The following is an 11,881-nucleotide window of genomic DNA, read 5'->3' on the forward strand; positions in this document are numbered from 1 at the left end:
CTACTACTAGTAAGAAGAAGAAGAAGAAGAAGAAGAAGAAGAAGAAGAAGAAGAAGAAGAAGAAGAAGAAGAAGAAGAAGAAGAAGAAGAAGAAGAAGAAGAATGTACATAAATAGCTCTTTATTTACACTTCAGAAAAACTCCATATAAAAATAGCACTGTACCTATGTACAAACTGAAAGGATGTGAATTGTACAGCGTACAATACATGGAGAGGATGGAGAATGATTGTGGTTTGTCTCGTTGAGTGTCCACAGTCCCATCACAGGAGAGTCCCGCAGCATGGTCTCTGTGTCTGTCTCTGTCCCACTCAGGGATTAACACATGGACAACAATACAATTCGTAGAAACTTTAGGCTTCACAATAAAGTAAATATATAAAACAAACTAGATGATAAATAAATAATTGATGATAAATTCAAGTAAACTGTTAACAAAACATAGACGAAACTAATTATAACAGTAATAAAACTACTACTAGTAAGAAGAAGAAGAAGAAGAAGAAGAAGAAGAAGAAGAAGAAGAAGAAGAAGAAGAAGAAGAAGAAGAAGAAGAAGAAGAAGAAGAAGAAGAAGAAGAAGAAGAAGAAGAATAGTACAGAGGGGTAGGCGGTTCATTAAGTTAAATAAGAAGTTATTTCGTCATCGACTCAGACTGTTGAGATAAAGTCGTCAGTTATTTGCTGACGTCGCCAACGCTGACGTCTTCTCCATTGGCCTATCAGCGGTCACATGACAGCGTTAAACCCGGAAACGTCAATCTCCCCGGCTGCGTCAGGTGGGATATCACTCCGCGCTGAGGTGACGTGAAAACAAGCTGAAGTCGAACTTGAGATGACGCGGAGACAAATCACCGAGATCTAACCAACGTGAAGTCAAGCCAGCGTGTCGGGATCGGGTCTGTGAGCCGGACGTGACGGGGACCATGTTGTGCCACAGGGGCCTGGTCCGGGTGGTCCTGCTGGGGCTGCTCTGCTGCGGGGGTCTCACACGTGTGTTCGCCTGGAAGCAGGAGCCGGAGACTCCGGACTGGAGGCTCACACTGAAAACCATCCGCAATGGGATTCACAAGATCGACACGTACCTGAACGCAGCACTGGACCTGTTCGGAGGGGACGACGGGCTGTGCCATTACAGGTGTAGTGATGGTAAACAAACTCCTGTCTTACTGTGGAAAACTGTGATTTAGAAAACATAGCTGTTGTTAAAGGTGCAGGGTGTAGACTTGATCGACACCTAGTGGTGGAGACGCATTTTGCAGCTGAAAACCCCCTTCAGAACACGAGAGAGAACCTGTGGTAAGCTTCAATTGTCACAAAAACTCAAAAGGTGTTAGTTTGTCCAGTTTGGGCTCCTGTAAAAAACATGGCGGCCTCCGTAGCTAGGACCTGCTCCTGATGTAAATATAAAGTATTTGAATATAAAAGGCCCATTCTAGGGTAAAGAAAATAACTATTCGTAAATTAAATGTAAGGTAATGTAATTTAAAAACACTAGCGAAACCTCATTAGGATTATTTCATATTCATTTTCTGCCAATGGATCCAAGAAGTCATGAAGCTGGAGATATTATTCACCTGTGTTTTTCTTAACCTGTTTATTCAATACTAAAAAAGTTTTGAATCATTATAAAGAGACGTATTTATCACATTTCAGTTAATTTATCCATTGGAAGCTAAAGGATCCACGTGTGACTGCCCCTTGAGTGTCACAGTTAGACATTCAACTGTCTGCACCTGACGTGTCTATCTGCTACAACAAGATAACTGTCCGTGGGACAACCAGAGAAAACCTCTTCACCTTTGCTCCTGTCTCACAGATTACCTGCCGGTGCCTCGTCCTGGGTACAAGCCGCCGCCACCCAACGGATGTGGCTCCCCGCTCTTTGGATTCAAGGTAGTGTGTGTGTTGTTTGTGTGTCTGCTGCCACACAAAAGTGGGGCCTTTTCACAGACGCATCTGTATCTGCTTTCATGTTTACAGATATGACAATCTTTTATTTTACAAATTGAACGATACAGAGAACATGTGCATTTAAGATCAAATAATTCTTTATTAGTCCCACAATAGGGCAAATTTGCAATATTACAGCAGCAAGAGTTTAACTAGGCGTCAGTAAGTACATAAGCTGAGGATAATAATACTTAAGTGTAAGGTAATATAAAACAGTCTGTTTCAGGACTCTATGTTCTCGTTGTTTCTGAATTAGTTTCATTAGTTTCATTTTTTTACTGAACCAGGTTGAAAACACACTAAATGCATTCAAAGAGTAACCGAGCTCTTGTTTCCAGTTTGACATCGGCATCCCGTCAATGACCAAATGCTGTAACCAGCACGACCGCTGCTACGACTCGTGCGGCCGACAGAAGCACGACTGCGATGAGCAGTTCCAGTACTGTCTGGAGACCATCTGCATGAACGTGCAAAAAACTCTGGGCTTGGACAAGAGTGTCCAAGGTGAGAGGCTGAGGCAGCATCATGTGACCTAACTCCATATTTAGACCTACAGACCTACAAACGATCTGTAGGTCTGTGATTAGACTTTTTCAGTTTCTGTTCATTTTTATCTATTTTATTTATTTCACTAATTTCTATATCTGATGGAGATTATGAGATTTAAAGAAAAAAAAAAAACTTTTTAAAGATCTCTATACTGTATCAGTCTTTGCATTTAGTCAGCACAATCATATTTGTAATCACCACTGGATATTAAGAGTCTGTAGATACAGAACTTATTACCATGTTTGACATTTACATGTTATAAAATCAGTGTAAACATAAGTATGTTCATGGGTAATTGTGGAAGGTTACAGATTTTATTTTAAGTGTGCTTATGCTGTTCAAGTGTAAAAACTGTTGAAATATACTTTGTCCAGCAGGGGGCAATAGAGTGCTTTATTTAAAGCCCTGCATATCTGGATCCAGGTATCTGTAATCTGAATTACACTGATCACACTCTGATTGGTAGTTACTCCTAAAATCTAGACTGAAATCAGCGACATCCTGCCAATTGTTTGTTTTAAACACTGGATTAATTCATCTGGATTATTCTGATCAGGAATCAGGATTAAGGTTTTGAAAATGCCTCAAGATCTATATTTGAGAATCCAAATCAGATTTAGCTCTCAAAGAAGATTTTGGATAGTTCTTTGATAAATCTTAATCTACAATAAAATAAAATAAAATCCGTATTGGACACCCAGTGCGTGTGTTTCTGCTCCTGTTCTCCTCGTCGCTCCTTCATCGTTGTTTCTCTCTACTTCGGCAGCTTGTGAGACGACGGTGAATCTGCTGTTCGATGCCGTGATGCACATGGGATGTAAACCGTACCTGGACAGCCAGAGAGACTCCTGTGTGTGTCAGTATGAACTGAAGAAGGAACTGTGACACCGCCACAGAAACCGGATTGTAAAAGACTGGTTCAGAAGCCCAACTCCGAGAGAGGGACCCCAGCGAAATCCTTCTGGTTCACAATCAAAGACTTTCTCAGGGACAGAGTGTGGATAGTGTTGCTCCGCCCCCTTTTTTGTCTGAATTTGAAAAACACACGTCTGTTAGACAAGTAAATGTGAAATTACACTACTTTATCTTTGTGTGCAATTAATTATTTATATTTTCAAAACTGTGATGTTTTTGTTTTTTGAGAGTATTTGTGGGTTTTCCCGGGTTTTGAATGTGAAGGACCAACAAAGCTTAGTCAGTTTAACCTGGAGGATTTTAGTTGGTGTAAGAATACAGAGGAAATTTATAATATATAAGGTCTTCTGAGGTTTAAATGTAGCGTTTGTTTCTGTGAATGAGCAACTGATTTTCAACTCAGCATAACAAACAAATGTAACAGTCGCACCATATCTTTATTTCCCCCTATAATTATCATCACTTTACTTTGTTATGTGCAGGAAATTTTCAATAAATTATGTAAAACAAGCCACATCCCCCATGGGCTTAATAGGAACATGATTGGTAAGTGAGTCAAGAATGTGTCTCTACAGCATCTAAAACTATTTTTCTATTTGTTTTTACTTTTATAAAATCAAAAAGTATCGCATGAAGGGGAATGCACTGTGTGATGACATTGTGGAGACGCACTGGATTAAAATGTCATTAAAATAAATAAACATTGTGTACTAGAGTCATTAATAGACATTTTTGGAGAAACTGTTTTTCTTTTATACAGTACATGCTATTACAGATGGTTTTAAAGTTTGTCTTCTGAACAATTAAACAGGATTACGCTCATTTATTTAAAGTTAAAGCGTTTTTTAAATGTTGGAAATTTTAGCAAAACTACCTTTACGATCCCCAATACTATTGTTCCATCAGATATAAGTTAATTCATCCATCCACGCTTATCTAGATAATTTTTAATGATCAATGTTTTAATGATTTTTAATCAGTCAATTAACTAATAAAAATTTGAAGCTGTTTTTTTGTAATGAAGTAATCGTCACACAAAAAAAATACCAAACATTAAGTCCAGCCTCTGAAATCTGAGGATTTGTTCCTTCTGTTCGATATAAAAGATTTTGTAAAATAACATTGATCACAATCGTAATAAAGTATTAATATTTTGTCTTTTGAACTGTTTAATAATAAAACTAAATATATGTGGCATGTTTATGATGTTGAGAAGCTTGATAAACTTAACGGGATCTTACTCAAAATTAAACTTAATCTTTATATTTATTGATAATAATAATTGATCATTATTAGGAAGAGAACAGGAAGTAAATCCTAAAATGTCGTTGGTTGTGGATCTTTTACTACTCTGATGACGCTAAATTATTTGGTGCATGTGACAATAAACTTTGATTTGATTTGATTTTGATATTAAACTCAATTTTGTTTTTTATTGTCTTCCACACTTCGCCCGGTGAACGGGAATCGAACCGGATTCCACGTGATAACTCAAAGGTCTGAAGTTTAATTATCTAGATTAGAAGTTAATCTCTGCTCATCTGTTGACTTTAATTGATTTATTAAATCGCTCTACCTGAGTTTCACATCACAATGTGGCAAACCCGGAAGTCCCGGCCGTCAGCCTGTAAGTGACGGGGGGCGAGAGCCAATCGCGTTCTCCGGTGCTCTCCGTCGGCCAATGAGATCGCGTAAGGGGGGAGGAGCTAAACCTCTGGCTCGTCGGTGATTCTTTTGGCGAAACGACTTCATTTTTCGTGCGGGAGGAAGGAGAGAGGATCCGGGATCATGTCGTCGGGAGACTCGCTGGAAGGTAAACACCTCTACACGTTCAGTAACCTCGTCCTCTCTGGACTCACTTGTGAGACATTTAACAAACACACAAGTGAACACTTTTCACTTTCCCGACTTGTTTCTCCTGCAAACGCCGGGACGCCTTACATCGAAGTCTTTAAACAGCCACAGTGGTTCCTAATGTCATCCGAACTGTTTCAGTGTCAGCGTGTAACTGGTTGTTTTGTGTCATCTAACCAGGAAGTGTTGCCACAGACAGCCACACAGCAACAGACAGGGCTGGTGAGTAAACTCCACATTCACTCAACCAAACAAAAGTGAAACAAGCCCCAGGTAAAAGTTATGAGAAAGCAGGTTGTGTGTTACCCATAAGGTCAAATCACAGTCAATTCCAACTGTGACTTGTTTATTTATTCATATAAGTATATTTCCTGTCATCCAGAAACTTAACAAGGATCATTAAAGTTGTGAAAACTGACACTGTCCTGCTTTGTAGATTGTTTCGCTTTGATTATCTTGAGCTTATGAATCGTATATCAAATGTGACAGAAGTTACTTTCCTGAAGGCCGAGGTATATTGTGTTATTGTGTGTATGTGTTAGCTAGGTGTTCCTAATAAACTGACAACTCTCTATAAATCACTCTGTAGAGCACATACCTCCGCCAAGGCCCTACAATTTAACTTTTTGGAGAAAACGCCCTATCCCGCAATGTTAGATAAAGTTAAAAAGGAATGTGTGTATCCTCCCATTGATCTGGCTCTGCACCATGAATTTAATGGGTTCTTCTTTGGGTCATGCCCCACCCATCCCAAAAGATTCGACGGAAATCAGTTCAGTAGTTTTTCTGCAATCCTGCGAACAAGCAGATCAAAACACGTTCACCGAGGCCCAGAATTCCACTTTACTTCTGACAAGCTGCACCAAAGCTTTTGCGTAATCAAACAAACCAAGAATCAAAGAGATGGCTGATTTAAAAACCTTCTAATTTGTCAAACACCCCCCGAGCTGCTGCCTTTACACACACACAGTTGACATATATGCAGTGTGGTGTGTGTGTGGAGGTGTCACTTTTGGCCTTTGGTCTTTGCCAACTTTCTCCACCTGTCATCCAGCCATTGAGGACAGAACAATGGCTGCTTGACCCCCACCCCAGCTGCAGTGGAGCACCACACGCACCTGCAGTTTCACTTCAGTATGAAAAAGGCTCAATCATCCTATGTTAGTTGGTTTTTGCTTTATCTCAGGTTCACAGGTCCATAGCAGTATAAAAGATAAACACAGCACAGAGCAAACGTTTAGAAATACAACCATCACACAAAGAGTAGTGTCGTATCTGTTAAGATGATATCAGTTTATTAAGTACTATTTTAAATCATCTGTACACATAATAAAATTTGTCTGTAAACAGTTTACAGCCCTGACGCTGCATTTCCTCATCACCACATAATCACTTCTAATGATGTGACCACAATATACTTACTGATTTGTTCACTATATTTATCACCTGGTCTGTATTTTCAATAATAACAGTGTTTGTGATGGTTAAGAAAAAGCTATTAAAGGGGTTTCTGCAAATCTGAATTTCAGGCCTTGTAAAAAGTCATAGATTAGTTAAAATATTATGCACAGGTCTTAAATATGTTAATTTCATTCTCCACTCGGACACTTCCACATATCTTCTATTGTTGGGGAGTGTAGAAATCCTGTATAAAGCCAGACTTAACTATTCATATACATTTTATGTTTCTTATAGCATTCACGGAGAACCTAACGGAAACAGATGTCTTGTTGAAACCTGTTGAAACCCTGTATAAAGCCAGACTTGACTTGTTACTTTACTTGTATTCTACCTTGTTACGTAGAGTATTCATATACATGTTATGTTTCTTATAGCATGCACGGAGAACCTAACGGAGACAGATGCCTACATCAGAAGGTAAATTAAAGGTTTCTCTTTGTTTCTGTCTGCTCACTTCACTCCGGTCTGGTACTCGTGTAATACTCGACTGCTTTATTTTGAAATCAGCTCTTTGGCTCTGGATCCTGCAGAGGAGTACAAGACGAGCAACAAGCGACGAGGCCTTGCCCTCATCTTCAACCAGGAGCGTTTCTTCTGGCGCCTGGGTCTAAACGACCGGCACGGAACCAACGCCGACCGTTTCAACCTGGAGAGAAGGTATCACTTCGCTGCTGGAGGGGGGGGGACACACTGTGTTCTGAATGACTGTGCTAAAGAGCAGCCTGTCTGAACCTGTTTTGCAGCTTTAAGTTTAAGAGTCTGTGGTAACATCTTGAATTGCCAGTGTTTTCAGTGCTTCTGTGCTTAACTAGTTTTCACCCCCGTCAGGCTGACTGCTCTGGACTTTGAAGTGAGAAGTTATGATAACTACAAACAGGAGGAGGTCTTACAACAAATCGATTTAGGTAAAAACACGACCGCCTCTCAATGACTTGTGTATATTCATGAGGTATTATAATAATTAACTATTACTAGTAGTGGTGGGGGAAAAAATCGATTCTGTTCAGTATCGCGATATTTTGCGCCCGCGATTATATCGATACTGTAAAACAAAGTATTGCAATATTTTTTAAATTTTTACTTTTTAAATTTTTTTTTTACAATTATATATGTAACAGCCCCTGGCTGGCAAAGCATGACAAGAAGAGTTACAGAGTTTAAAAGATACCTAGTGTGTATGCGGAAAGGATGTTCTCCACTGCAGGAGATATAGTTACGGCCCAGAGGAGCACTTTAACATATGAGCATGTTGACAAACTTCTTTTTCTGAACAAAAATGCCAATATTCCCAAATGAATTTAACATTTTGGGTCATGACCTTGCAGCCAACTGGACTGGACTCTAGTAGTACACATTTGTTTATTTTTCTCAATTTGATTGAAGCTCTAGGTTACTCTTATTTATATGAATATTCTCAGGTTTATGTTACTTTATTATGTCTGCTTGATGTTACTGTATTGTTTTTAAATAATTTTAAGTTATGTGGTGGGAGTTCAGTGGTCATGTGAGAGGTCTCCTATTCAGAAAATAATTACAAAGGTCCTGTGTCCTGAATGTTCAAGGACAAAGTTTTTGCACTACCCTTTCTTAGTTTTTGCACTTCAGTTAATGTGTAGAAGACAATGTTGTTCACAGAATTAAATGTGACATTTGAAGTGAGTTGAGCAGTCTTATTTTCCTCATTTTTTGTAATGCCTTTGAATAATATGGGGGACATGAATCGCAATATATCGCAGAATCGAATCGCAATACTTGCAGTATCGCAATACTATTGAATCGTGGCCCAAATATCACAATACTATTGAATCGTCACATTTTTGCCAATTCCCACCCCTAATTACTAGTACTATCGTTAATGTTTCCATGCTGTATTGTAGTACTCGTTGTCTCATTTAGTACAATTAACAATTACTGTCTGTCCCACCAGCTGCTGCCGACAATCACTCGGACGCAGACTGCTTCTTGCTCATCTTCCTGAGCCACGGTGAGAACAACCACGTTTATACCTACGACGGCAAGATCGAAATCCAGGACATCACATCCATGTTCAAAGGAGACAAGTGCAAGAGCCTTGTAGGGAAACCAAAGATCTTTATCCTGCAGGTAGCTAATATAAGAACATGACAACATGCAGTATTACCAAGCTTTTTTTTTAAATGTAAAACGTGACCGCGGCTGTGTGTGTGTGTCACTAGGCGTGCCGCGGAGACATACACGATGTACCAGTGATGGCCTTCGATGCAGTTGACAGTGAAATAAAGACGAATGAGGTGGTGGTGGATGCCAGCGCCGTCTACACCCTCCCTGCTGGAGCGGATTTCCTCATGTGCTATTCTGTGGCTGAAGGTGAGCTGTGGATAGATTAGCTGCTCGGGGGGGAGATTCACACTAAAGCTGGCCTCAGACGTGCACTGAAGTCTGAACAATTGTTTCTAACACAATGAACGAGGCACAAGTGGAAAAATATCGTAATGAATTAGAGGTGTCATAAATGACAAAGAATAGGATACGAGTCAGTGGCTCAGGAACTCATCCTGCCAGACAAACTGTTAGAAAAAATCTGGAAAATGTCAGAGTGAGCCCATGTGAGAATACAGCAGGAAATGTTGTTTTGATGTTTCTAAAAGGCAACTGACATGAAACTGGCGGAATAAAAAGATCTCAGGATGAATAAGAGGTGCCACTCACGTAGAAAACACCAACGAAGAAGTCAATTTGGAAAGACAAAGAGATTTTAGAGCTTTTCGCGATTTAAGGTTCTGGATATTTTCCTGTTCTTGTGAACACGTCTGACCCGAACAACATCCAGAGTTTGTGTCTGAAACAGCTTTAAAGTCACTTTTTTTCTTCCCAGTCAGTAATCATCCTCTTCTGTTTCCTTTGTTAAGGCTACTATTCCCACCGGGAGACCATCAATGGATCCTGGTATATCCAGGATCTATGTGAGCTGCTTCAGAAGTTCGGGGATTCCCTTGAATTCACAGAGCTTCTCACGCTGGTCAACAGAAAAGTGTCAATGAGGAGCGTTGGGAACTCTAGTGACCGGAACGCCATCGGGAAGAAGCAAGTACCTTGCTTTGCTTCAATGCTCACCAAGAAACTATACTTCAGACCCAAAAAGTAACAGTTTCTGATCCAGAGTATGATCCAGTCATTCAATTAGCTGTTTTTTTTTATTGTTGCCTGTGCAACAGGTTCTGTTAAATCCAGATATAAATTATGTTTTTCCTGTGGTCCACCTCTGTATGTAGTTGCTGAGCACCATTATTGACAGATGCACTCAACAATCAGCTAATTTAAAGGTGTAGAATTTCCAATCAAATCAGTGGTTATAAAATAACAGGAATGTGCATTTCCCAGGAAGAGGTGAAATGTGAAGGTTCTCCCGGACTCAGGCTATCGCAAGAGAAATCTGTTTCACAAGTTTCACTTTGACAAATCTGACTTCATGTCTGGGTTGAACCATGACTCCGTTTATGAGGGGATTTTAAAGGTTTGCATCAGCTTGACAGGAGGATCAAGATGGTGATAATATCAGAGGTAGATGCGATATGGTTACTGTAAATCAGTGAATGATTTGCAGACTTATCTACTGTCTTTCTTTCGTTTTAATGTGAACATGAAACCAAGTAGATAAGATGAGGTTATTATGTAATCCTATACACCACCCCTGCAGTAGTTACCTCGGCGGGTAGGTTAGGTTTTCTTCTGAGTTTGATGTTTAGCAGGATAATACAAAAACAGATTTCCATTGCAGGGGTATGGCGTGACAAAAAGGGAGGATCTATTAATTTTCTCACATGGGAGATGGAGCGTTAGCCTCGGTGTAGGTAAGCTCTCTCTGAAAGCCTTTTGAATGTGAATCAGTATATTGAAAACTCATCTCAGCTACTTGTGTGCAATAGATATATTTAACAAGTCTTACCTGCAAACTCAATTTGAATACTCAGCACAGCACTGTGATTTCGGCATACTCAGCCACTCAGATTAATGAGTTGGTAAAAGTGTTTTAACTCGATTACCCTCTTGCAGTTCTTTACTGCGGACGTTAGATTAGCAAAGGCCACATGTGTAAATACTTTTTAAGAAATCGAATATTAAAAAGGAGGGAAAGGAGCCAAGTAAGCATCTTATATAGAAAATGTTATATACGCTGTTATTTAGTGATTAAATTCAGGATCTGTGCAAATTTACACTTGAGCTATTTCCTGGTGGACGCCCTGAATGCATCTTTACATATTTATAGTACATGCATTTTACCACATTATATTATTTCTACCTTTTGAGAAGCTGTCTGGCCCAAAAGGTCAGGTCTCAGGGTGACTCCATATTTAATTCTAACTTTTTAAGACCAAAATTAAGTGAATGCAATTTTGCTTAAGCCTTTTTTTTTTTGTGCCAGAAATGTGAAATTAATGGTTAATCTCTTGAGATCTTAATTTGTGGTCTTCATGTAAGGCTACATGTTGTAAGATGTTCCTTCCTGTTATTTTATCCAACCACTGTAACCCTTACTGCAAGATGACCATGGACCACCTTCTGCGTTAGCGAGTCTACATTGCCTTGTTTAATCCAGTTTCAACCACTGTGGTACCACAACAATATTATCTTATTCTCTTTTTGTCGACTTGTTTTTTTTTTAGCTGTAAAATCTGTTTTTTTGCGAGGCAGTTGACATCCCAGCATAGCAACCAGGTAAACAGTGCTCGACGATACGGATGATTTTGTTCACATCATGGTTTAACTGTCTCTATAAGCACCAGTGATCACGTAAACGCATTATCCAGGGACAACGTTAACAAGCTGTTTGTCCAAACCCACGACGCCAAAAAGGGAATCCATGTTTGTGCTGTTCTTTGTGTCGTAGCAGTTTACGGTACGACATTTTAATATTGCGTATTTGCACCCAAAACAGCAACAAACGACAATGTGGAAAACTACCTCAGGGAGAAGGGGTGTCCTGTTCTTAAACACGTACTGTGGACCTAAAACACTTTCAGCTGTGTTGCATGACCAATACTCAGGAAATACATAACTACCAGCAAACACTCATTCTGTATTTTTGTGGTCTGAATCTTGTTTTTACAATAAATTCTGTGTGACATCAATTTTGTTCATGTGATTTACTTTAGAATTTGTTTGTAAATCTTC

At 39.5% G+C, this 11,881-nt stretch overlaps 2 protein-coding genes across 2 annotated transcripts; both read left to right on the top strand.

Annotated features, from left to right (window-relative positions):
* The first annotated feature begins 738 nt into the window (after positions 1–738).
* On the top strand, positions 739–4,121 carry pla2g12a (phospholipase A2, group XIIA). Its single transcript, XM_061087808.1, has 4 exons — positions 739–1,147; positions 1,818–1,894; positions 2,290–2,455; positions 3,267–4,121. The coding sequence occupies exons 1-4, from the start codon at positions 925–927 to the stop codon at positions 3,383–3,385; spliced, it is 585 nt and encodes a 194-aa protein (XP_060943791.1). The 5' UTR covers positions 739–924; the 3' UTR covers positions 3,386–4,121.
* Positions 4,122–5,165: 1,044 nt separating this feature from the next.
* LOC133024074 (caspase-6-like) lies at positions 5,166–11,838 on the top strand. Its single transcript, XM_061091040.1, has 8 exons — positions 5,166–5,228; positions 5,450–5,491; positions 7,105–7,147; positions 7,238–7,387; positions 7,559–7,635; positions 8,658–8,833; positions 8,926–9,076; positions 9,619–11,838. The coding sequence occupies exons 1-8, from the start codon at positions 5,204–5,206 to the stop codon at positions 9,852–9,854; spliced, it is 900 nt and encodes a 299-aa protein (XP_060947023.1). The 5' UTR covers positions 5,166–5,203; the 3' UTR covers positions 9,855–11,838.
* Positions 11,839–11,881: the final 43 nt, after the last annotated feature.

Source organism: Limanda limanda, chromosome 2, assembly GCF_963576545.1.
Source record: "Limanda limanda chromosome 2, fLimLim1.1, whole genome shotgun sequence".
NCBI classification, from domain to species: Eukaryota; Metazoa; Chordata; class Actinopteri; order Pleuronectiformes; family Pleuronectidae; genus Limanda; species Limanda limanda.